General features: G+C 47.1%; 1 protein-coding gene across 11 annotated transcripts in view; it reads right to left on the minus strand.

Annotated features, from left to right (window-relative positions):
- The window catches only part of KDM2B (lysine demethylase 2B), a 124,192-nt gene that overhangs the window by 49,671 nt on the left and 47,532 nt on the right, over positions 1–26,989 (minus strand). For all 11 annotated transcript variants that reach the window (XM_057526185.1, XM_057526186.1, XM_057526177.1 and 8 more), the window contains 4 exons: positions 26,743–26,858; positions 20,948–21,074; positions 18,354–18,835; positions 1,280–1,366 (listed from right to left, as the gene is read on the minus strand). In XM_057526185.1, coding sequence (XP_057382168.1) covers positions 1,280–1,366; positions 18,354–18,835; positions 20,948–21,074; positions 26,743–26,858 — 812 coding nt within the window. The remainder of the gene's footprint in view (positions 1–1,279; positions 1,367–18,353; positions 18,836–20,947; positions 21,075–26,742; positions 26,859–26,989) is intronic.

The raw sequence follows: 26,989 nt of genomic DNA on the forward strand, positions 1-26,989 counted from the left end.
TCCTTTTCAAAATCTGGCAACCTTAATTTCAACAGGCAATCAATATAAAAAATAAATTAAATTGGTATTGTGCACTGTTCTTTTTTGTACTAAGTCTTTGAAATCTATTGTGTATATTATACTGACAGCACCTGTCAATTTGGGCTTGCCTTATTTCAAGTGCTCAATAGCCACATATGACTAGTGGCTACCCTTTTGGACAGTAAAGATCTAGAAAGTTCCTCTCAGTGTTCTTTATAACAGTAAAAAAAATCAGAAATTAGCAAAATACCCATCAACAGGAAGGCTGCTTAGGTTACAACTGACATTTAGAGCACTTACCATGAATCAGCCCTTGTCCTACAGACTCTGCATGCATTATCTTGTTTAGTCCTCACAATGACCATTTGAAGTAGGTACTGGTATAACCCCTTTTTACAAATGAGGCAAGTAAGGTTCTGGGAGCTTATATAACTTGCTCAAGAAAGTGGTGCAGCTGAGGTAGGGCACTGGTTGAAAGTTTGGTCTCTGCTGTCAGACTGATCTTTGCATCCTCGGCTCTGCCAAGTAACCTAACAAGTAACTTCGTCTTTTTAAGCCTCAGTTTCCTTATCTGTAAAACAAATCACAAGTGTCTATCCCACAGGATTGCTGGAGTCTAAATAAGACAGGGGATGCACAGGACTAGGCAAGGCAACCTGCCCCCGGTAAGTTCTCAGTGACGTCACTACTATTCTTCCCAGCATCTTTGTCCTTTCCTGTTTGATCAAATTTTTCATGGTGAGCACCAACCCTTTTTTTTTTTTTTTTTTTGGCCACACTGCAAGGCATGTGGGATCTTAGTTCCCCTACCAGGGATCGAACCCGTGCCCCCTGCATTGGAAGCGCAGAGTCCTAACCACCGGACCGCCAGGGAATTCCCCAGCATCAACCCATTTAGAAAGAGAAAAAAAGTACTTTCAAAAGAGGAGAAAACAGCCCACAATGCAGCTAGAGGTCAAGGGAAGGAAGTAAATATAGAAGAAAGGAGAGAGGGGAGGAAAGGAAGAAAGGTGAGGCATCACTCCCCCAGTTTTCTGAGTGACCACCAGGGGGAAGTGCCTGCAGTTTCCACAGCTAGGGAAAATGATCCCTTTTAAAATAAAAAAGTTACAATGAACAACTCACCAACACCATTCATCTTAACTGGGGTGCCCTCTCCCAGGAATTCCCCCTGAAAGGCTGCCAACATTCATCTTACAAGAGATGTGAAAAAGCAGTGGATTTATGGTCTCCCAGCTGTGGGTGATCTGTGTCTTACCTTTGGAGTCTTCTTTGGCCAAGCGACTACCGGGACCCCAGTGATGGCCAGATTGGGGTCGTCATCTGCGTGCTCCTTCAGGACATTCTGTGGTGAAACAAAGGAGCCATATTAGCCCAGGGTAGAGGGGATGTCTCTGAAGGGGGCTGGAGGCTGCACCCTACCCAGCGGAAGTCTCTGCAGAGTCACTGCCTGTCCCCCCAACTCCATCAATACCCACACACTCAATAGAAACCAAGCAGCCGGGCTTCCCCAGGATCCACAAAACACAGAACATCCCCTTCTCCAAAAAAATTTTTAAAAGCAAATCACACACCTCCCTACGACTTGCATGAATGTATCACTCACTGATCATACTTTTGACACCAAACATTTGTCCAGAGCTCCAGGGACTCTCATGGACCCAACCTGATTTAATCCTTACCAAGTCCTCTGGGAGGGGGCTGGGCAGTGACCCAACTGATCCTCTAATGTACACAATTCAGCTACGTACTCAGAGAAACAAAAGCAACCACGAGGTCTCACCCATGAGCCCTGCCTCTGGTTCTCCATCAGTCGGCAAGCCCTACGTATTCTCATCCTGGTGTGTAAAGACATGGCATTGTTTTTTGCATCAAGGGCCCTAAACACAAGTAGATACTCAATCTGGTCTGACCAAGCTTGGAGTCTGCTAGCCATGTGCTGGCAGAAAAATGGGCCGTGATGGACATACTGCCAGACTGTGTGAGGGTCCCCCACACAGGCACTTTGTGTTCACTCCTTTGTGGGTGGTTTCAAGGTTTTTCAGGATAATCCTGACTCTACCAGATTTTGGCCTTGTGTGCTGCTAACTTTAGAATCTCATCAAGGTGTTAAGATGTCACTCCACTGAATCATCCCTAACTTATTGGTGAGGCAACCAAGGTTCAGAAATGCTCAAAGCACTTGGATGCCACCCCAGACCAGGAGGACAGAGCCCTGGACCCTGCTCTCTGGCACCAGACTACCTGCCCCATGACCATGTCACACATGGGTGTTTTGGCTGCATCTGCAGCATGCCATAAAAAAGTGTTTAAGGGGCTTCCCTGGTGGCGCAGTGGTTGAGAATCTGCCTGCTAATGCAGGGGATACGGGTTCGCGCCCTGGTCTGGGAAGATCCCACATGCCGCGGAGCAACTAGGCCCGTGAGCCACAATTACTGAGCCTGCGCGTCTGGAGCCTGTGCTCCGCAACAAGAGAGGCCGCGATAGTGACAGGCCCGCGCACCGCGATGAAGAGTGGCCCCCGCTTGCCGCAACTAGAGAAAGCCCTCGCGCAGAAACGAAGACCCAACACAGCCAAAAATAAATAAATAAATAAGTTTAAAAAAAATAAAATAAAACTAACAATTCATGCTTTAAAAAAAAAAAAAAAGTGTTTAGGGATGGACACAGATGTGTTACTGGCCTATTCATTACTGGCCTACCTCGACCATTAATTTTTGGATTGTACAAAACATTCCTGCAGAGACATTTAAGAACAGAGTAAGTTGCACAGTAGCACTTAACAGGAAGAGCAGAAGAGCTGAGAAGATAAATGTAGGTGAAGATGATTTTAACTCACTTTCCCGAATCTTCACCAGAAAGAATCTAACTCACTTCTAACTTATCTACTTATTTCCTACTTTTATGATCATCATTTGGTTGCCCGATTTTTCAAAATGTTGGGACTTCCCTGGCGGTCCAGTGGTTAAGACTCCACACTTCCACTGCAGGTGGCACGGGCTCGATCCCTGGTCAGGGAACTAAGATCTCACAAGCTGTGTGGCGGCAAAAAATAAATAAATAAGTAAAAAAAAAAAGTAAAATAAATAATTTTTTTAAATAAATAAATAAAAATTCTTTAAATGTGCCTATTACCTCAAACCCACCTGAACAACTTGTTCCTCTCCCCACAGAAGGGGGCCAACAGCACCGTGGTCAAGGGTTTGGCCTCTGGGGGTGCCTGGGTTCAATTCTCAGCACGTACAACCTTCTCCAAGTCCCAGAGTCAATGTCAATGATTTATAAATGCTATCTATAAAATGTCTTGGTTCACTGCTATATCCCCAGCCTCGCACAATGACTAACCTACAGTAAGTCTCCAGTAAATGACTTAAATAAATAAATAAATAAAGCCACAAATCCCCAAAGAGGGACTATCTACAAAATGCCTAACCCGTACACCTTAAATCTGTCAAGGGAGACAAAAACAAGCAAACTCTGAGAAACTATCACAGACAAAAGGAGGGAGAAAGAACATTAGGTAAAAATTGAGGAAATGTGAATAAATGATAGCCTTTAGTTAACAATAATGTACCAGTATTGGTTCATTAGAAGTAAAAAATGCAGGGCCTTCCCTGATGGTGCAGTGGTTATGAATCCGCCTGCCAATGCAGGGGACACGGGTTCGAGCCCTGGTCTGGGAAGGTCCCACATGCCACAGAGCAACTAAGCCCGTGTGCCACAACTACTGAGCCTGTGCTCTAGAGCCCACAAGCCACAACTACTGAGCCCAAGTGCCACAACTACTGAAGCTTGCGCTCTAGAGCCCATGCTCCGCAGTAAGAGAAGCCACCTCAATGAGAAGCCCACGCACCACAACGAAGAGTAGCCCTCGCTCACCACAACTAGATAAAGCCCGTGCAGAGCAACGAAGACCCAACGCAGCGAAAAATAAATAAATAAATTTATATATATATAAAAAAGGTAATAAATGTACTCTATTAACGTAGGATGTTAATAACAGGGGAAACAGTGTGGGGGTTATGTGGAAACTCTGTACTATCTGCAGAATTTTTCTGAAAATATAAAACTGTTTCAAAACATAAAGGCTATTAATAAAAAATAAGTTTTAAAATGCCAATCAGACAGTAGAAACAGCTACAGTAAAGGAAAACAGGATTCTTAGGCTGCCAATTTTTCTAACACCTATGCAGCATATTTTAAAAGAAATACAACAGAAAGGAAACAAGTATACAGACACGATGCAACTCAGGCGTGGAATTCACATGGAGTGTATGAGGCAACCAAAGGCTGGCAGCAGTGGCAACGATCACTCCCTGGATCGTGCCTGGAGGGAGGAGTATTTCATCACTGACATTGTTTAGAATTGCCAGTTCCTGATGATGACAAAAAGCAAACCAACTTTTTATCAGCTTTGTTCTTTCATTATTGTTTTTACATGCACTGCGGACATTGTACCTCTCACAACTTGCACTTGAGTGGGTCATTCCCACGGCCCTCTACCCACCTGGTCACCACTCGGGGTAGGTGAGACTAGCCAGGGGAGGGGTAACTGTCAACGTCAGGAGGAGAGCAGGCACCACATGTTCTGCTGAATGAATGTATGAGAGTAAGAAGTACTGAGTGCTTGCTTTGTGGTCGGTACCATACTAAATATTTCATATCTACGCTCTCACCCAATCCTCCTGACCACCCTGTGGGATAAACTATCATCATTTCCACAGTGCAGATGAGAAAAGCAGGGCTTAGGGGATGAAGGGAATTGTCCAAGACCACTCAGCCAGTAAGGGGTGGAGACTCCTCCACTCCACGACCTGCGCTCTTTAATGACTGCATCATTCGGCCCATCTCTAAAAAAGGGAAGGGAGTCGTGTTCATATCAACACTGTTCACAGCAGCAAAACAGGGCACTTCCCTGGCGGTCTACCTTCCAGTGTAGGGGGTGTGGGTTCAATCCCTGGTCAAGGAGCTAAGATCCCACATGCCTCATGGCCAAAAGACCAAAACATAAAACAGAAGCAATATTGTAACAAATTCAGTAAAGACGTTAAAAATGGTCCCCATCAAAAAAAATTAAAAGAAAAACAAAAACCAGCCAAACGGTAGAAACAACTCAAGTGTCCACCGATGGATGAATGGATAAATAATATGTATAATATACATACCATAGAATATTATTTAGCCTGAAAAAGGAAGGAAATTCTGTCACATGCTATAACATGGATAAACCTGGAGGACATTATGCTCAGTGGAATAAGCCTGACACAAAAGGACAAGTACCATATGATTCCACTTATATGAGGTCCCTAAAGCAGTAAATTCATACAAGCGGAAAGTAGAAGCGTGGTTGCTGGGCTGGAGGAGGGGAGAAATGGGGAGTTATTATTTAATGGATATAGAGGGGGTTTTCTTGTTTGTTTGTTTGTTTTATTTTATTTTTTTCTGGATACAGAGTTTTAGTTTGGGAAGATGGAAAAGTTCTGGAGATGGACGGTGATGGTTGCACAACAGTGTAAATGTACTTAATGCCACTGAACTGAACACTTAAAAGTGGTTAAAATGATACATTTTATGTTATGTATATCTTACCACAATTTTTAAAAAGGGGAGAAAGGAGTGGGGCAAGGCAGTCCCTCCCCAAGGAATGGATTCAGAGGTTCCAGAAAGTACAGATTGGGGACATACTATCTCACTAGTTAAACTTCTGCTGTTATGCCTGGGACAACACTAGTTCTAGACTCAGAAGATCTGGGTTCAGGTTCTACAACTTACAACCTGTGTCACCTCGGGTAAGCCACAGCTTCCTATTGTGTGTCCTCGGAGTAGAACAGTGACGTCTACACCTTGATTGTAGGCTATGAAGCTGGATGTGATTTTACTACCATTCTTAGGAACATTTGTTGAGTGCTTGCTCTAGACATTAAAATAATCCTATCTGTGGGGTAGGGCTGATTCTCCCCATTTCACAAAAGCAGAAACTAAAATTCAGAGAGGTTCAGTGATACAGTTCAAGGTCACACAGCTGAGAGGTGGGTGAAAACTGGCACTGACCTGGTCCATCTGACAACAAACCTAACGAGTAACACTGAGTGATAAAGCCTCAGGAAACCATGCTAGCAACGTCTCGAACTGATCCCTACCCCATTATTAAAAAGACACCTAAGAGACTTCCCAGGTGGTCCAGTGGTAAAGAATCCACCTTCCTTGGGCTTCCCTGGTGGCGCAGTGGTTAAGAATCCGTCTGCCAGTGCAGGGGACACGGTCCGAGCCCTGGTCCAGGAAGATCCCACATGCCGCGGAGCAGCTAAGCCCACGAGCCACAACTACTGAGCCCGCGTGCCACAACTACTGAAGCCCAAGTGCCTAGAACCCGTGCTCTGCAACAAGAGAAGCCACCACAATGAGAAGCCCGCGCACCGCAACAAAGAATAGCCCCCGCTCGCCGCAACTAGAGGAAGCCCCCACGCCCAGCGAAGACCCAACACAACCAAAAATAAATAAATAAAATAAATTTATTAAAAAAAAAAAAAAAAATCCGCCTTCCAGTGCAGGGGGCGCAGGTTCAATCCCTGGTCAGGGAACTAAGATCCCACATGCCGCGGGGTGACTAAGCCCGCGCGCCTCAACTAGAGAGGCTGCGTGCCCAACTACAGAGCCCACGTGCTCTGGAACCCACGCGCCACAACAAGAGAGAAGAGCCTGCACCACAACAAAGAGCCCACGTGCCGAAACTAAGACCCGATGCAGCCAAAAATAATAAATAATTAATTAATTAATTAAAAAAAAAAAAAAGACACCCAAGAGACAATCTGGGCTCATATTTACCATTCGACTCACAAATACAGAAGTGAATTATTCCCACCTATTCCTTGCAAAACAGAGAGAGGGACTAACTAACACCATTCAGCCACTAACACCTTTATAAAGCCTTTCTGAAACATTCCCTCCCATCACAGAAGAGGCTCGTGTGACCAAAGTGGGCCTGCACAGGAATGAAATTTTGTTGACATTTCATGGTTCTTAATAACCCATATGAATTTCACACCCTCCTCCACAATACATCAGGGTTTGTCTTCTTCTAAAAATAATGTTTCCTGCCCCCCCCCCGCACCAACCATTAAGAAAAAAGCTTTTCAGGAAGATGCACCATGTTTAGCCAAAGCTATATACATATATCTTACCCTACAGTTGGGGGGGCAGAGGACTTCCACAGGATTTTCTGCCCCCTTATCCCAATCTCAAACTCTATGCTGGGGGGTGACAAACTCAAATGCCTCCAGAAACCAAGCAGGGAAAGTTAAAAATATAAATGGACTCTTAGAGCGATAGAGAGTAGTGCAGCATATGGCAAACTAGAGACCACATGCCCAGTTTAAAGATGGCAAATGTTTCTCAATTTCAACTTATTAACCTCCTGTGGAAATGAACCCTACCAGATCTCTGGTTTTTCAGAAGAAATCAAAGATCCAGAGTTTTATTTAAAACCTCTCCAATTTCAGGACTTCCCTGGTGGTCCAGTGGTTAAGACTTCACCTTCCAATGCAGGGGGTGCGAGTTCAATCCCTGGTCGGGGAGCTAAGATCCCACATGCCACGCAGCCAAAACACCAAAACATAAAAAAAAAACAGAAGCAATATTGTAACAAATTCAATAAAGACTTTAAAAACGGTCCACATCAAAAAAAAAAATCTTAAAAATAAAATATAACAAAATCTCTCCAATTTCAAATGTTGGCAACTGACTGAAAATTTCAAAAACACACTGTGAGCCAAATATATCTGTGGGCTGGCCTGGGCCATGGGTGACCAGTTTACAAACACTGCTCTGCATGTGACTGAAAATAATGCCCACTTGCCTTGGTTTGCTTTGAGTTTCCTTCTGAATTGTCTCAAGATTTCCTGTCATTTCAGTATCAGAGCTGGTGTCAGTAACTCACAAGCACTGAAGTAAGGCCTCTTTAGAGGATTGGCTAGTTAAAAAAGCTATTACTGAAGGCATAAGTATTATTAATAATTAATACATAATGATAAATAATAATTCAAATTAATAAAGAGACCTCGCCAAGTATCCTTGAGTCTCGGAGCTCATACACACACTTCCTGGAGGAAGCAGAGTTCCTCTCCATGTGTGGCTGTCAGTGGCCACCAGGGGGCACTCTGGCCTCTGTCCCACAGGGAAGTATTTTTCGTCTGTATGTGACAGGCTGCAGGAAGAGGAGATTATTCTAATTGGAGATTTTCTCTCTGAGAAATAAATTGTGCTGAAGGGAGGGAATCTTGTCACTGACTTCCCTGGGCTCTGCTAGCATTTACACACACTCCCTGGGGCTCTTGGAAGCAGAGACTAGGAAGCCTTGGTGCCTGCAACAGCCAGCACTCATTGGGTTATACCATACAACCCTTCTGAGTAGGAAAGAATAGGGCAGGCTTTCTAGAAGAGAAAGACTGGGGCCACCAGGCCCTTTCTGATGCAAACTGCCCTGCTTTTGACTTAACAAGATAACCACAGACAATGGACGGGCTGGGCCTCTGCTCCTCCTTATGCCAACTTCTCTCAAAGAGCTTTATTAGTTAACACTGGATTCAGGCCCCACTGCTCCCCAGAATGGGGCATTAATAATTAGAAACTCCATCTATAACTGTGACTAAAAATACCAACACTGTGACAATAAAGCAGAAGCAGGCATCAGGAAAAAATCACCAACCACAGGCCAGTAGAGGGAGAGTAACATGGCATGGAGCAGCTCGGGCTGCTGTTGTAGGGAACCCAGCAGTCTCAGGGGTCCCTCCTGGCCATAGGTAAGGACCCCTGCAACCAGGCATCAATGCACCTTAGGTCTCCCAAGATCCCTGCCTCTACTCCAGCCCAACCATCTTGTGCCTGCCTGTAAAAACCCATCTGTACTGGGTTGAACTGTGTCTCACAAAAAAGCTATGTTCAGGGAATTCCCTGGCGGTCCAGTGGTTAGGACTCCGTGCTTTCATTGCGGGGTCAATCCCTGGTCGGGGAACTAAGAACCCACAAGCCTCACGGTGCGGCCAAGAAAAAAAAAAAGATTAAAAAAAAAAAAAAAAAGCTATGTTCAAGTCCTAATCCCTGGTACCTGTGAATGTGACCTTACTCAGGGAAAAAAGGCTTTGCAGATATAATTAGTTAAGAATCTGGAGATGAAATAATCCTGGATTTAGGGTGGACCCTAAATCCAACGACTGGTGTCTTTATAAGAGAACGGAGAGGGAGATTCAAACAGACATAAGGAAGAAGGCCATGGGAAGACAGAGGCAGAGATTGGAGTGACACAGCCACAAGCTAAGGAACACCAGGAACCACCAGCAGCTGGAAGAGCAAGGAAGGATCCTCCCCAGAACCTTCCAAGGGAGGACAGCCCTGCCAACACCTTGACTTCTGACTTCTGGCCTCTGGAACTGTTAGAGAATAAATTTCTGTTGTTTCAATCCACCAAGTTTGTGGTCATTTGTTATGGCAGTCACAGGAAACTAACAGACCACACTTGCCATAGTGCATCATGATTAAAAGCTTATTAGCGGGATTTCCCTGGTGGGCCAGTGGGTAAGACTACGCACTCCCAATACAGGGGGCCTGGGTTCGATCCCTGGTCAGGGAACTAGATCTCGCATGCATGCTGCAACTAAATATCCCACATGCCGCAACTAAGACCCCGTGCAGCCAAAAGAAATAATAAAATAAATAAATTTTTTTTTTAAAAAAAAAGCTTATTAGCTACATGATTTGGGCGAATCACCACATCTCTCTGAGTCTCAGTTTCCCGTCTAAGAAATGGAATAATAACAGTCCCCACCTTGCCAGCATCATAATACATGCAAGGTATTTGGCATGTGGAAAATGCTCAACAAATGTTAGCCAATCCCTTTTGGTTTACGCCGTATTTCCTGTTGGGATACACAGTCCCCATCCTCTGTTTGCAGAATTCATCCATTTAACAAGTTCTAAGCATAGGGAAAAAATTTTAAGTTTATTTAGTTTTGAAGGGCAGTTTAAAAGCTGATTTAGCTGCATAACTAGTGGGGATAAAAATGTGATTCAGGGGGCTTCCCTGGTGGCGCAGTGGTTGAGAATCTGCCTGCCAATGCAGGGGACATGGGTTCGAGCCCTGGTCTGGGAGGATCCCACATGCCGCGGAGCAACTGGGCCCATGAGCCACAACTACTGAGCCTGCGCGTCTGGAGCCTGTGCTCCGCAAGAGAGGCCGCGATAGTGAGAGGCCCGCACACCGCGATGAGGAGTGGCCCCCGCTTGCCGTAACTAGAGAAAGCCCTCGCACAGAAACGAAGACCCAACACAGCCAAAAATTAAAAAAATAATTAATTAATTAAAAAAAAAACAAAACCCTTTAAAAAAAAAAAAAAAATGTGATTCAGGGACCCAGAAGTCAGTTTTAGGCTAAAAGGAACCCCAAGTGGCATGGATCAACCCACCCATTTTTCAAGTCTAGGGTTTGCACAGGTGTCTGGAACTCAAGATCTCTGGCCCCTCACTGCTCTCCTTCGTTCTCCTGAGGTGGTACCAGCAGCAGACTCAGAAAAACACGTAGCTTGTTTGGCTCCTTAGGTGACAGGATTCATCCCTGTATCAACCCTCTATCCACTCACAGCCCAGCAAAAATACCAAACACAGGGCTCAATATTACATGCAGCCCCCAGTAGAAGAGCCTTGGTGACTTCTGGAGGCCTGACCCCCTGGCCAGGCTGCATCTGGTTGTTCCCTGTTTTCTGTGCTCTGGGTCATCTTCAGGGTGTGAGAAAGCCAGGCTGCAGCCCTCCCACTGGCTTCCTGCCTTTTGGCTCCTCTGAAGCAGGAGGGGTGTGAAGATTTTTAAAAAGCTGACAGTGCTGGAGGTCTGGGCTCTACGCCTCACTGTTTTGCAAAAGAGCAAGACCCAGAAAGGGCAACTTAGATAAGCAGGTGTGTTCTGGGGTCCAGACCTGATGACCCCAAGGGAGAAAAGTTGTACACACCTTCCTTTCACAGTCATGGGTTTCACAGACTCTCACACTTGACCCTAAATGGGCCTGTTCTTACTCCACGGTGTCTGAAATAATAATATCAGCTCTAGCTCACTGAGCACTTAAAGGCCCTGTGCTAAGGCTTTCTTTACCCATGTCACCTCACTAATTCGATGAGGCATGATTCTTACTATCCCCATTTGACTGCATTCCCCCAGAGCAGTCAGCTGGTTAATGGATGGTACAGGGAGTCAGCCTGGCTCCACAACCTTTGATCTTAAAAGATACACCTGTTTGGGGCAATGTACTCTTTTTTTTTTTTTTTTTTGCTGATGTACTCTTAATTTAGCATTATTTTCTTTCCTATTTGGGTTTTGATGAAAGAACAATTGATCTCTTTTTTAGTGGGTTTTTTTTTTTAAGTAACAGCTGAAAGCAGTGGCCCCTCACTGTCTCTTCCAGCCCCTTAATTCCATTCTGCCCCACAATTCTATGTGGCTCATAATTCTATGCAGTCCCATAATTCCATGCAGCCCCATAATTCCATGTAGACCCACAATCCTATGCGGCCCCATAATTCTATGCAGTCCCATAATTCCATGCAGCCCCATAATTCCATGCAGACCCACAATTCCATGTGGCCTCACAATTCCATCAGTCCCATAATTCTGTGAGGCCCCATAATTCCATGCAATAAGAAAGGTGGCTGTCTATAGTGAGCTGACATTTCCACCCCTAGCTGACACTCTGGCAGCCAGAAGAGCATGGAATGATAGGAAAGAGAGCCTGGCATTATCTTAATTGACAAGGACAGCTGCAGAATCACCTTGCAAAAGCATATCTGACAAAGACCCTCCCACTTCCTATCTTGGTGGTCACTGCGCACTTAGGCCCAAGCCTTCACAACCTTGTAATGCATCTGGTTATTTTCAAGTCATTTACAAATGATTAGACGAATGGCCTCATGCCCTCCTTCCCTCCCATCAGGAGCCTCAGCTCTCTGGAGTTCTAGCTGAAAGTATAGACTCCTCTAGGAGGGACAGCATGCAGGGCAACTCCCATCTCACTAGGAATTACTATGTCCACCGATTAATGATTGCCAATCCAAGAGATAAAAGGGGAAAAAAACAATGCAATGAATTGAATAGTGAGCCCCTCAAAATTCAAGTTCATCTAAAACCTCATAATGTGACCTTATTGGGAAATGGGTCATACTGGGTTAGATGGGCCCTAATCCACAGACATCGTCCTTATGAGAAGAGAAGACACACAGAAACACACAGAGAACACAGACTGCCAATGTAAAGACTGTGGCAAAGACTGGAGGGATGTAGCTACAAGCCAAGGAGCTCCAAGGATTGCCAGCAACCAAGAAAAACTGGAAGAGACAAGGAAAGATCCTCCCCCAGAGCCTTCAGAGTGAGCATGGCCTTGATTTCAGACTTCTGGCTTCCAGAACTGTGAGACAATAAACTTCTGTTGTTTTAAGCCAGTTTGTGGTACTTTGTTACAGCAGCTTTAGGAAACTAATACAGACGGTAATCGTTAACCTAAAACAGGGATGGGGGAAGCTGAAAGGTGGTGAAAGAGCATGGGAAGGGTGGGGAGCTGGTCAAAGCCAGTCTGACTCTCCTTTGCCTGTTACCTAAGCACACCTAATTTTTTTCCAAGGACTTACTAGGAGAGCTAAGTGTTCATTACCTCATTGTTCCACAAAATAAATCAGTGACCTAGGTCCCTGTTATTATCCCCATTTTACAGTGAGAATACTCAGATTTCAATCAGTTATGTACTTAAGAATGGCCAAGGAACCAACAGAATCTGATCCCTGAAAGGACAAAGCACATTTAGTCTAATATCTTAGATTTACATACATGTAAACAGAAAGGTGGTGTGACTTGCCCAAGGCCACACAGCAAATAGCTAAGAACAGAAACTGAAATTGAATTCAAGCATCTCTCGTGTCCTGATTTCTTGTTTTTCCCATTACGCACAAGCCAGTATCCTGCACCCTCCGCAGAATAATTGTCTTAAAAGAAGGGAGTCACTTAAGGCACCTTAATGCCAAATCCCAAAGAGTTTCACAAAAATGGGGAAGGAAATGGCTTTCTTAGATTCTTACAGGATGCTGGCATCTCCTTTCCTGTCAAAAAGCAAAAAAGTAGATGGTCATTTTGACTTGAATCTAAATCAAGACCCCACCCCCACCCCCAGTCAAGTTTTCAAGGTCCGATTGAGCTCACTTGGTCTTGCTTAAACCACAGGGTCACTGAGGTACTCTCATTAGCATGGCTGCAAGGAAAAACTCAACTTTCAAAAGTCCTGCCCACAAAAAGGAGTAAACTAGAACTATAGAAACAGACACAAAAAAGCAAGCTTTAAGGGACAAAAGCAAGTATGAACTAATTAAAAACAAATTTATATATGTTTGTATACATAGGAGTGAGGGGGAAGCTCCAGAAGTACATTCAGTTGGTGATTAACAAAGGTTATTTTCCAGGATGTGAGAATTGAGGAAGGGGACGTTTTCTATCCTCTAGCCTATAATGTTTAATTTTTTTTTTTTTTACACTTATCATTTAACAACATTACACTTAAAACTCTTTTTTTTTCTTTTGGCCACGTCACGCAGCTTGCAGGATCTCAGTTCCCCAACAGGGACTGAACGCAGGCCACAGCAGTGAAAGCCCTGAATCCTAACCACTGGACCACCAGGTAACTCCCTACACTTAAGACTCTTAAATAGATGAAATATCCAGAATCAGTAAATCCATAAAAACAGAAAGCAGACTGTGGGGGAGGGGGAAATGGAGACTGCTGATGGGTACAAGGTTCTGCCTCAGGTGATGAAAAAGTTCTGAACTAGATAGGGGTAGTGGTTGCACAGTATTGTAAATGTACTTAATACCACTAAACTGTACACTTTAAAATGGTTAAAATGGTATATGTTTCTTCCTTCAAGATTCTAAACTGGTGATCTGGTAATTATAATTAATTAACTAATGAATATGATAAATGTTGTATATAATTTACCACAATTAAAAAACATAGGGGGGCTTCCCTGGTGGCGCAGTGGTTGAGAGTCTGCCTGCTAATGCAGGGGACACGGGTTCGGGCCCTGGTCTGGGAAGATCCCACATGCCGCGGAGCAACTGGGCCCGTGAGCCACGATTACTGAGCCTGCGCGTCTGGAGCCTGTGCTCCGCAACAAGAGAGGCCGCGATGGTGAGAGGCCCGCGCACCGCGATGAAGAGTGGCCCCCGCTTGCCACAACTAGAGAAAGCCCTCGCACAGAAACGAAGACCCAACACAGCCATAAATAAATAAAAATAAATAAATTAAAAAAAAAAAAAAAAAAAACATAGGGACTTCCCTGGTGGTACAGTGGTTAAGAATCTGCCTGACAATGCAGGGGACACAGGTTCGAGCCCTGGTCCGGGAAGATCCCACATGCCGCGGAGCAACTAAGCCCATGCGCCACGACTACTGAGCCTGCGTTCTAGAGCCCGTGCTCTGCAACAAAGAGAAGCCTCCACAACGAGACGCCTGTGCACCACAATGAAGAGTAGCCTCCGCTCGCCACAACTAGAGACAGCCCACGCAGCAATGAAGACACAATGCAACCAAAAATAAATAAATAAATAAAATTAAAAAAAAAAACAAACCACCATACATTAAAAATGAAAGGAAAAAATGGGTTTTTGATAAAAGCTAAAACCTAGCCATCTGGAGACTGACTTATTTTGGGGACTGTCTCTAATCCCAGGGGCTCTGGTTACCATGAGCCACCATTAGCAGCAGTCTCTGAGGTCCCAGAGAAAGAGAGAGAAGTAAAGAAGACATCATCTTTTTGCAACACAAGCCAAAGACCATAACTGATCAACCGTCAAGGGTGAACCACCACTGGTGAGAAACACAAATCACTCAATGGTAGTGGAGGCAGTGGGCATCGGCTAAGAATTCTGTCTTGGACCCACATTCCTGAGCTGACTTTTAGTTCTCAGCCAGTGTAAAAGAAACCCCAACATCTGAGAAGAGTGAACAAAGGGACCTAAGCGTGCAGCCAAGAAGAAGCTGCTCGCTTTCTGTGACAACACTCACTCTAGAGGCCAGTCTTGGGTTCAAAATCTCCTCTGGGTCTCCAGGGACTGGGAGGGACTGGGGCTAATGGCCTGGCCAGAGAGCAAGGAAGTAGCTCTATCTACCTACTCTGGAAAAGAGGAGTGGTCCACTTCCCCCATACAGGCCACACAGCATTCAGAGATGCTAGCAGAGGCTCCAATTTTCCTGGGGCTCTAAGGAGACCTGTCCACCCAGCTTATAAGCTCTTTAGCCTGAAAAAGGCCCTCCTAAGACAAGGCTCAAGACCATAACTATCTCTGGAGACAGGTAAGTTCAATAAGTAAGCTAAATGGTTAGATTATACTAAAAAGAGATGTGTGAGCCAAATGGTAAGTAGACATTAGGGAGACAGTAGGGAGTGGTGGGGACTGGGGTGTATGAGATCACCTGCTACTCACTTCCTGCTGCTTGTAGCCAGTCAGGAACATGAGCCAGGATAGCCAGGATATTTTATATAACTTTCTTGACTTTAATTTATTCTCCTGATTTTTTAATGTTAGCAAGTAATTACAAAAATATGTTCAACACTATACAGGCCAAATGCAATGCCTAGAGGCTGGATTTGGCCCTGGGACTGCCAATTTACAACTTTTGTCCCAGGACCAAACAAATCTGTTGCTTGTTCTGTAAAGGAAGTCCAAACAGTCACCTTATTACCTTCCCCCTAAATTCAGAGTCGCCTCTGAGAAGAGAGAAAATCACTTTCTCTATAGCGGCCAAAAAAGCATAGTCTAGTGTGTGAGCGCATGGACTCCCCCATCGAGCAGTATGTGTGGCCTTGGGCAAGTTACTTAACCTATCTGTACCTCAATTTTCTCATCTGTAAAATGGGGGTAACAAAAGTACCACAGAGGATTGCTAGGAGGTTTAAATGAGTTTATATATGAAAAAGATCTACAACAACAGACAGTAATTGAGATTCATTACCACATATTATCATGAGCTGCCACTGAATCCCATGGTGGCGGTTGGGGAGGATGGAAACTGGGATCCTTGAAATTTGTCTAAGCCCCTACCCCAGGCCTCCTTCACACCATCACGGGGCCTAGGCTGAATCCAGTCTCAGAGGTCGATCAGGTGGGTACAGGTGAGGGATACAAGGGTCTGAGTCCTACCCCTAGAAAGAAATCTGACCAACCAGGAACACTGCACATAAACATAACAAAGTAAAAAAGGCTCTTCACAAGCACAGAACAACATTTCCTCTTCAGATGAATGTGGGGTTTTTTTTAACTCATTTACAACATTTTGGAACCTTAATGCTATTAGTGATTTTATTATTGATGAAAATAGCTTGCTTTCACTTTATAGGATCTTAGAAGAAAAAAGTAGCCACATGACAGAAGTCTAAGGTTTCCTTTAGGAAACCCAATATTTCCTTTAGGAAACCCAAAAACTCCATTCCACAAGATTAGAGGTTCTTATTCTGAGGTCCAGGAATAGGCTCAGGAGTCCAAGACCCCCTGATACTGCACACAAAATTTTGTGTGTATAAGCGTATTTTCACAAAACTCTCAAGAGAGGTCAGCAACCTCCAAAACAGTCAATGAAAAAGACCTATTTGAAAGTAAAGATTTGTTTTGTCGGGACATTCACCACAGAGTTCTTTTACCTGGCAATTTCCCAGAGTTATAAGATTTTAATTTTGTGGCACCTGTAGGGGGTACACCTGCTATATAAAGTAAGACATAACCTGGATTAAAGATCCTGTACACCAGTTCCCTCTGCTGGTGGTACCTGTTAAGCTACCTGATTGGGCCCCAGGTCTCCCCTCCACTAGACCCCAAGAGTTCAGCGCCTCATCACTGAGCACCTCAAGGGCAGCAGAACAGTCTTAATATTTCTAGATTCCAGGGCCTGATGCAATGTTTTCTAAACAAACAAATATACAAATGAACTAATTAACAAGTCCTCGGTTGAGTCTGCAGCCATCAAAGAAGAGACAAATTCAGTTTCCAACCACAGCGGGCAGCTGGATTCACTTGAGAATCAGACATTGGAGAAGGAAGCCCAAATGTCTCTGAGGCCTCACATCAAAAAGCCCTACCAACGCTGAGACAGGAGGCAGTTCCAAGTAGTGATATCCACACAGGCACTCTGGAGGCTTCATCCCAGCCCTGCTATCTACCTGCTCTGTCACCTCAGGCATGTCCCTTAACCTCCCTGAGTCTACTTCATCATCGGTTAAGTGCAGATAATACGGGTACCTACCACTTCCCTAGCACTGGTACCCGGCAGGTGGTAAGCTTTCAACAAATGTTATGATTACCACAAGACAAGGCCTCCCAGTGTATTTCCTGTTTCTTAAATACATTGCACGTTTGCACTCTGCCTAGAACAGCCTTCCCCATCTGGAGGACTCCTACACAGTCTCTAAGGCCCAACTCAAATTCCCACTGCATAACTGTCCCAGAGCCCTGGCCCCTGGTGTGGCCAATAAGTGTCCCCTCACACCACTCCCATGCCCTGGGTACACACTGTGGCACTCAATTCCCTGTCTCCTAATTTCTTTTTTGTTTGTTTGTTTTTGGCCGCACTGCACGGCTTGCGGGATCTTAGTTCTCAACCAGGAATTGAACCCAGGCCACAGCAGTGAAAGCACCGATTCCTAACCACTGGATCACCAGGGAATTCCCTCCTGATTTCTTTATCTGCCTGCTTCCCATTCCCCCATGGCCAACACAGCTGGTGCTCAATGAGTTTGCTCAATAATTAGGCTCTACTTGGAGACCTCTGAATCCTGGGTGGCCAGGTGGCCCTTAACTGGCCACCTAGAAGACAATCAGGATGTACAACCTGCTCACATGAAACAGAAGCATGCTCCGGGGGAAGCCAGCCCAGAGCAGCAAGTCCTCCTGACCAGGATGGAGGAGTCTGTCCCCAGGCCCAACAACAGCATCACCGGTGCACTGTAGGCAGTAACGCCTACTTCCCATGAAGCCTCCAATTTTCAACAAGTCCTGAGAGAGTTCATTGAGAGAGTTCATTGTCAACTGCAGAGCCAGCTTCCACCAGGAGATACCCCTGCAAGTCTCAACAGTGGCCTCCGCTGGGACACCCTAGATGGGCTTGCTTAGACCAAAGGACCCTCTCCGCACATGGACGTACCCCCAGGACAGTCTGCACCAAGCCCCCCGGAGCTGAGCTGCCTTCAGGAACCTGCTTGTTAAACAGAACCTGCCTGACCCTCCTCAGCTGCCCAGCCCGGGGTGACCCCCTGCCCACCTTCACACCCTCCAGGAGTGCCTGGGGGTCCTCGATGCCCTCAGGAACACACTTCTTGTTCTCCGGGAGGGATTCAAGTTTCTCCACCAGAGCTTTCAGGCCCTTCAGTTCAAACTCGGTGAGGTGGGTCCATTTGGCAGAGACCTCGGTGGCGGGAGAGCCGGTGGGCGTCTTGGGGTAGTCTATGGGCACTGTGGCAGACTTCACGCTGTCTTCTGACTCATTCGACAAAGTCCTTTTGAGGAACCGCATGGCAGGGGCTTTGGGCTTCTTCCCGGGGGCCTCCTGGTCCTCGGAGGGGGTGCTGGTGGGCGAGGCAGGGCCATCGGTGGGAGCTTTGGGCGTCTTATCTGCACCCTCCTCCTCTTCCTCCCCCTCCTCCTCCTTCTCCTCCTCCTGGGGCTGCTGCTCACAGGACTCCTCCTCCATCTCCAGCCAGGAATCAGATGAGAAGCCGTCTATGCTGGGCTTTCTTGGGGCATCTACGGGGTGGGGAGCGAGGGAGAATGTCACAAGAAAGACTGAGATGAACATCCCAAACTCCCTGTTGGAAGTAACCGGGACCCCCACGCACTACCCCTCCCCTTTACCCTGCAAATCGAGTTCTTTTGACAATTCTAATGGCCTCTGCCTCCCTCAGGCTCTAGAAAGGCTGGGGTCAGTCAGAGCTCTGCTTTTCCCCAGCCGTGTGTACCCTGACAGGTTGCCTCACCTCTCTGAACACACCTGGCATTGTACCTTTCAGTGTGTAAAAATAAGGCAAAAAGAGTACATATTATATGATTCCATTCATATGAAATGTCCAGAACAGGAGGAAATCTATAGAGAATGAAAGTAGATGAGTGGTTGCTTAGGGCTGAGGGCATGGGCATGGGGTGAGAGGAGGAGGTGGTAGCTCAAGGGTACAGAGTTCCTTCTGGGATGATGAAAATGTTCTAAAAATTGACTGTTCTGATGTTTGCACAACCCTGGGAATAGACTAAAAACCACTGAATGGTACACATTAAATGGGTGAATTGTATGATATATAAACTATATCCCAAGAATGCTGTTTCAAAATATAGGCAAAGAATACTTCCCCTGAAGGCTTGTAGTGAGGATTAAATAAGGCATCACAGAGCACAGTTCTTGGCACACAACTAGCACTCAAAAAAGTGAGGTGTCTCCCGAACATCCCCCCTTCTCTTTGGCAGATGGACTGGAGAGGCAGGGGGAAACAGTGGCAAGAAAATTTAAGAAAAAAATGGGCACCAATGACCCAAACATTGCCTCAACATTTCCTCTCAAGCCTGGAATGAAATCGGGAACTTTCTTCTATGGCCCTAAATTTCCAAATGAGAGAAGTGACCCTCAGTTGCCTGGTCCTGGGGAATGCCACAAAATCAAGCCTCTGGTCCCCACGGGAACGTGTAGCTACTGCAACAACAGAGGTTATCACACTACTTCACAGTCATTTCCCATCTCCTACCGGCTGGAAACTTCAGAAGAGCAGGCTGTAGGATTTTGGTATTTTTCAATGCCTGAATCATCTAACAGGAATGAAACTCACAAGAGAACCACCCCCACCCCACCCCACCCCAGCCGACAGAACTGAATTTCCAGGAGGCACTCCCCAGTAAAGACCCCGGGAGAAACATTTCCCCATCACATGTCTGCCCTGAAACCCCTAAAGTCAGGAGGGGAGTCAAGGGAAGGAAGGAAGAGGCTTACAGTGTGAAAAAAAAAAAGAATCTAAAACTCTTGGAGATTGCAGGAGAAATCGTGCAGACCCTAACGGAGACAGACCAGTCACATTTTTCTATCCCATGATGAGAAAGATGCAGTGAATGAGGCACAGTGACTCTAGCATCCAGGAAAAACCCTTCAGCAGTAACAGCGCAGAGGCAGAGGGGAAGAAGCACGTTCTTCCTACAGATCGCTCTTCGGGGCTGTCACAGCTAGATGCAACTTTAGGGCGGGTGCCTGTGAGTCAAGATTCAAGGACTGAGCCATTTTGGGGGGATGATGTCCCTTTAAGTAATGGCAGCAGGGCAGGGCGTTGCAGCTGTGGCTTATAAAAGCTCTCTCCCTGCCTCTGTCAAAACCACCCACTGCTCTGCCAAGCTTGCATCCCCAGCCCTGGTCACCCCTCCCTCTAGCTTTTAGCTGGCCTGGGTTTTGAGGGACTGGCTGCATCTCTTAGGCCTCCTTCTATATAGACAAAAACCTAACCCCCAACACAGGGAGAAAAAAGAATCAGCTGGTGGCCAGGGAGGGGTTAAAAAAAAGAACCAGGATCCTTTGCTCTGTAGGGAGCCTGTCTCAGCAACCATGCCGGGGACTGGCCCCACCCCACATCTGCATAGTCAACCAGCAAGACCTGGGGGCCACCAAGATGACTCTGTTGGGGTCACAATTTCCTTCCCTTGGACTCTGTATTCCAAGTGGGAAACTGACAAGGATGGCTTCCCCTCCCCTCCTCAAGGGTCTCTAGGAATCTGCTGACACTCAGGCTCAAAAATTCCCAGAACCCAGGACTCCCAAAGCCCCACTGAAAAAAATTATTCCTGCCCCAGCTGAGCCGTCGAGGCGGCCAGACTGCAAGGCTCACTCACCAATAAGCATTGATTCTCTCTGGTATTCCTGAGTGAGGTAGGACCGCTGGGTCACACAGTACACGTATCTCTCCAAGACATACCAGCACATCTCATAGTAGAAGGGGTAACGGAATTTGGGCTGCACCTGAAAGCAAAGATCCAGGTGCAGAGGTCAGTTTCTGGACGGCAGAGGGGAAAGGAGGGAGAGAACGGCACTGGGGTCGGGGGAGGGGAAAATTCCTGGGGGTGGGAGTTATTTTCATCATCTTAGCAAGAGCACAAATGATGGGAAGGAAAAATGGGGGTGGGCTGGAGGGAAGTGCTGGAAGGGGCAAGATACCAGCATGCACAAATGAGGAGGAAGAGCGGGTGAAGAGGCCTACGTAAGAGCATCATTTCAAAGGTCCCTGAGCTTTGCACAGGGAAAGCTGTACGGGGTCCACTTTGTGCTTCTGTGAGATGTAGAGAAACAGAGTTGTCTCCTGACCTGCTAACGGAGGGTGCGGGTACCTGCGGATGCGAGCCCCTGCCTGATTCTAGCTACAACAGGCACAGGCTCCTTGCTGGTTCTCCAAAATTCTACTACCCTTCCCTCCCCCCTTGAAAAACAGAAATCAAACCCCAAACCTTAACCATTTGCAGAGACAGGCAGTCAAGCATATCCAGTACCCAAAGAGGGAGGCCGCAGGAGGCGGACCAATGAGGATGGAGGGGGCGTGGCCTCTCCTATCACAGGGGCGGGGCCTCAGAGGGGTCCACCTCCTGCTCCTCCCTTACAACACCTGGCACTTCCAGCCTGTATCTCCACAGATGACTCCCTCTGACACAAGTTCCTGGTGTGACCCTGGACCATCCTAACACTGGGGGACACAACCCCGAGTCTGGAGCAGCAGTCCAGCTGGAGATTCCCTTTTGGCTGTTTCTTACAGGGGAGGAAGTTTAGGTGCAGAGAGCTTTGTGCATCAGAGCTGTGAAAGGCCCAGCCCCAGGGGGATTCTGATGGGTGGCAGCATGGGGTCTACACCGATGAGATGGCAGCAAGAGATGGGGAGGAAGAAATACCACTGATGGCCCTGGCACAGAAGAGCCTTCCAGAAACTACATCCCGAGCAGGCAAGGGTGGTGGGAGGTGGTCCCTGTCTCCCATGTCTGGGCCCTCTTCTGCGAGGCTACACGTGGATCCCACATGTCCACACTCACTCCTGGACCCTCTCACCAAGGGTGGGTCTGCCTTGAGGAACCTGTGCAGGAGCCAGAGACCCCTCCTCACCTCTCCTGTCCTCCAGGAACTCAGGGAGTTGGATGTCAAGGAAGCACACTCTCCCACCTTGCTTTGCTCACAACCAACAGGCGACATTCTACATTTGGGAGGAAGGCGAATTGAATACAAGCTGACCTAGGTGCTCCATCTGCCCTAAAATACTATTTTCCTGCATCTCTCAGTGCCCACCTGGAAAAGGCCCCCACCCTGCCCTCTGAGAGTCTCAGCTCCAGTTCCCCATCCACCCCAGGCCCCACTGACTCAGTTTCCAGCTGCGAGGCCTTTTTCCCACACTGAGGGAGCCTCGCTTCTCCCATCTGCGTCCTGGGTCCATTTGACCTCCCTGCCTCTGGTGGATGGTGTGCTTTGGAATGAGATCCTGGCCGCCACATGCTTTTGAGCTCTTCAGGGGGATGCATGGAGTTGGGAACATCATCTAGCGGTTTCCTTGGCTCCAGCTACTTTCCCGAGAACCCCAGTTTTATCGCTGGGAGAGTATTAATCTTTTTTCAGTCATTGGATCAGTGTCCTCCAGAGTCTGAAAAGGAGAAAAAGGCTCTTTGGCCTGAGGCAGACCCTGTCCTCCTGTGAAGAGAGTTTGGGGAGGGGGCAGTTCTCAGCCCCACCCCCACTCCAGAACAAGGGCCAAGCAATTTTGAAACAAATCATCAAAACCTACAGAGCAGGCTGAGGACAGGTAGGCCTGCCTCTTCTCAGACCCTCACTCACATCTCCTGACTCGATTGGTAAAACACTCAAGTTGCTTTTGACTTTTCCAATTTGGGAAACCGTCTGAGCCACTCTGCCCTGATGGGCACCATGGCGCCTGAGAATCTTTCTAGGTTAGGAAAAAAAAAATTTTTTTTTTTTTTTTTGTCTGTAGTTCAGGAGAGGAAGATAAGTCTCCCCTCACTGTTGCTGAACCCAAGGGAAACCAGCTGGGTGAAAACAAATGCTGATGAAGGAATTCAAATTCTTTTTCGTTTTTTTTTTGTTTTTTTTTTTTTTTTCCAAGAGAGCACCACAGGGAACAAAACTTGCAAAGAATTGACTTACAAACGGGTTGTCGCCTTCCACCCTTCTCCTTCAAAAGGTTTCAGCCACATGCCTGGGAACATTAAACACACGATTGCTCAACATTATTTGTTGACAGCTTCGGCGCCTCATCAAATTGAGTTGTTCACCGAAAGGCAAGGCAGTCAGAAAGCAGGCCATGCTCCCAGCCTGGGGGTGGGTAATCAATCTATCAGCGGATCTCAAGGGGTCAGTTTGAGTTCCCCAAGGTCCATTTGAGTGGCACCTGGCCTAAGCCCTTCCTCTTGGAGCTGAGTGACCTCAGGAGATCAGAACCAGAGATGTTTTGGTGCATCTACAGCTCCCAGGTCTCAAGGACTTGAAAAACTAAAATAGGGTGGGTGGGAAGTGTCTTAAAATTTGTTTTTCTCCTGGAAAAAAAAAAAAAAAGTCAATGGAAGAAAAAAAAAATCCAATGGTAGGGGAAAGGTGAGAGGAAGGGTAAATTATTTGCAATTTCCAAATAGATTCACTGGCTGAGAGGGAATAGGGCATGTTGGCATTACCTTTCCTGAGAAGGCTGCTTTCACTAGAGCCATTAGGGAAAAAAAAAAAAAGATAAATATAAGAGAGATGGCAGTTTAATGATCAATTGGACCATTCCTATCCCTTATCAAGCTAACTGGAGTTAAATATATGTAGTGAGAGTTGTCGAGATGTTATCTTCAAATAATAAACATGCAACACAACCATTCTTTGGTGTTATCTCTTCACCCCTCTGCTTACCTTTAGAATGAGAGGGGAAAGATTTAATCTACAAAAGGGGGCCGGGAAATGAAAAACCCCCCAGTCCCAGAATGCCTGCACCTGTGCGTGCTTGCCTTATGGACAGCAGGGTAAAATCACCTATCATGCAGCCCAGAAAAATTCAAATCATGAGAGCAAGACATGCTTCCTACACACAGGAGAACATTGGGGTTCCCCTGGTCTCTATGGGGTGGTCCCCCACCTTGGGCCACAAAAGCAAATTCATCTCTCTAAAACAAACCCACACCATGGGGCTTAGAGACTGACAGTTTCCTCTGTCCCACCCTCAGCATTTGGTTTCCAAGCAAAGCCATGTTTTAGGACTCTTGAAAAACTATTTTTAAATGGCCATAACCTTCTTAAGAAAGCTCGCAGGGATATAAAGAATTAAGTTGTAGCGAGCTGACAAGGAGCCCTGGCATTTTATCTGGCTTCCAGTGCTCTCTCTCCCCAGCATCTTTTGTCTGCCTTGGCTCCTAAGACATAAACAATTGGGCCTTGTAGCCAAGCCCTCTCCAAAGACCAGAAATCAAAGCAGATTAAACAGCCTGCCGCTGGTTCCCGCTCAGCCTGCCCGCCTGCACCCCCCCCCATCCACCTGCTTCAGGAAACCAGATGGGGTGCCCACTGAGACAACAGCGACAGTGGGCCTTGGGGGAGGGGGCGCTGCCATACTCGTGTCCACGTGGGTGCGATCGATATTCCACGGCAGCTCAGCATGGTGCTCGGGGTTCTACTCCATTACCCTCCCTCCCACCTCCCGCAGACGGGGGAGGGGGATCTGGGCTCCTAACGGAATGATGGGGCCCAAATCCACTGAGATGTATGATCCAGATTCCCTGGGGGAGGGGGACGGCTGCCAAGTGAGTTCCTGAAGCCTTTAGAAATCCCAGCCCGACTCTGGCTTTCAGGAATTGCCTGGAAAGTTGTGGGCTTGACTTTTTTCTCCTTTTCTATCCCACACCTACTTGTCTGCTCACAAACAAACTGGCCCATTCTTCAGGGCTGGCCAAAGAACAGTTGGCCAGAGTCCCAGACAACACTTGACCCAGATGATAGGATGACCACTCACACCCAAATGGTGCCTTTCTCTAGAACGCCACAGGGCAGCATCCCCCAGACCAGGGCTGGGACTGGCCTCCCCGCCAGACCCGGAAAGGGATGGTAGGCAGGCAACAGAAAAGAGAGGCACAAAAATCCACAAAGCAAGACCCAGTCTCTGCAGATCTGGGCATCCCAGCAGCAAACTGGCCTATCTGAAGAATGTACATTTGACCTTGTTAACACACCTACCTGCCCACTGAATATGGTTCAAAGTGGTCCCCAGGAAACCCTTGGACGAGGTCCCTCAACACTGGGGCTATTAAAAAGGTCAGATGCATACACAGTGGCTAAGACTTTGACTCATGTATGTGATTCCTTGCAGACCAAGGCCTGGAAACAAGACCAAGAAAGGCACGAACCTTGGGCACAGAGCATCTGCTTCTATGAGATGTTTCTTTAGGGTCCAGGCATGACAACCCTCTCTGGGAAAAAAGTCAACTCTAAGGCAAAGCCCAAGAAGACCAGGTGTGGTCTATCCATACAACGGAATATGATTAAGCCATAAAAAGGAACAAAGCACTGACAAATACCACAACGCAGATGAACTTTGAAGACACGATGTTAAGTGAAAGAAGCCAGACCAAAAGGACATTTTATATGATTCCATTTACATAAAATATCCAGAACAGGCAAATCCATAGAGATAGAAAGCAGACCAGTGACTGCCAGAGGCTGGGGAGGGGGGAATGGGAAGTGACTGCTACTGAGTATGGGGTTTCTTTTTGGGGTGATGAGAATGTCTTAGAATTAGAAGTGATGGCTGCACAACATTGTGAATGTGCTCAATGCCACTGAATTGTGCACTTTGTGTCTGTGGATTATATCTCAGTTTAAAAAAAAGAGAGAGAAGAAATATTTGAAGAACTGTAAGAGAAAAGAAGATGTAGGCCCTTTTTGCCCCAGTTTCCCACTCTCAGACCTGTCTCAAATGCCTGGGGACGCTGGGTCAAGTTCCAGCAAGGAAGAGCCAGTGCTTTTCAGAGGAACCTCATGGAATGGAACAGAGCACAGCAGAGGGCCCATGTCAGGTGTCTGAGCCTTGGCCCCTGCTCCTAGGGCATGGGGCTGGGGGTGGGATGCAGTGTCTGAGAAACCATCAAGGAGAAAAGGGGACCCTCCCCCAGCCACAAGCAGACACTGAGGCAAAACTCAGACAGTCCCTAGGGGACTCACAGACACTGGCTTCCTCGGGGTCCTACATCACATCTGGGGTCCCCACATGGTCAAGACCTGACCTACCTTCCAAGGTCCAGCCTCCCCCGCTCCAAACCACCACCACAACAACCATGAAATCCCCCCACTCCCTCACATCCCTTTATACACGTGGGAAGAAGGAAGAGGCACGGTTCCTGACATCTCACGGTGCTTTCTCAAGAGATACTTCCTCTTCAACAGGGGGTTTCGGCTGTCACCGGCCTGGAGGTGAACAGAAACTCCCGGGGCTCTGGGTGGGGCTCTCGTGGGCACCCCCTGCCCTGCAGAACCAGGACCAAGACCCGGCTTGAGGCAGGGAGCAGGAGGGACAAGGGACCAGGAAGGATTTCGGAATGACCGTCCCGTGCGCCCCAAGCACCAGGCAGAGCTCGGGGGCCGGTGTGGCCACGAGAAGAAAAGGAAGCCGCCTCACCCGCGTTCTGTCCTCGATCTCGTAGATCCGCAGCTGCATGGGCACGTTGAAGCTGTGCAGAATGTTTCCGCCGAACACCAGAGAGTCTACGGGGGTGTAGACTGCATGGATCCAGCCTGGGGTGGGGAGGGCACAGAGAGGGTCAGCCACTGGCCCTTCGGGGCCCCTCACTACGCCCACATGCAGGAGGGCGCAGGAGGCCCAGGTGAGCACCCAGGGCCAGAGGGAGGATGCTTGGGCCGCCTGA

The sequence above is a fragment of the Balaenoptera acutorostrata genome, chromosome 13 (genome assembly GCF_949987535.1).
Source record: "Balaenoptera acutorostrata chromosome 13, mBalAcu1.1, whole genome shotgun sequence".
NCBI lineage: Eukaryota > Metazoa > Chordata > Mammalia > Artiodactyla > Balaenopteridae > Balaenoptera > Balaenoptera acutorostrata.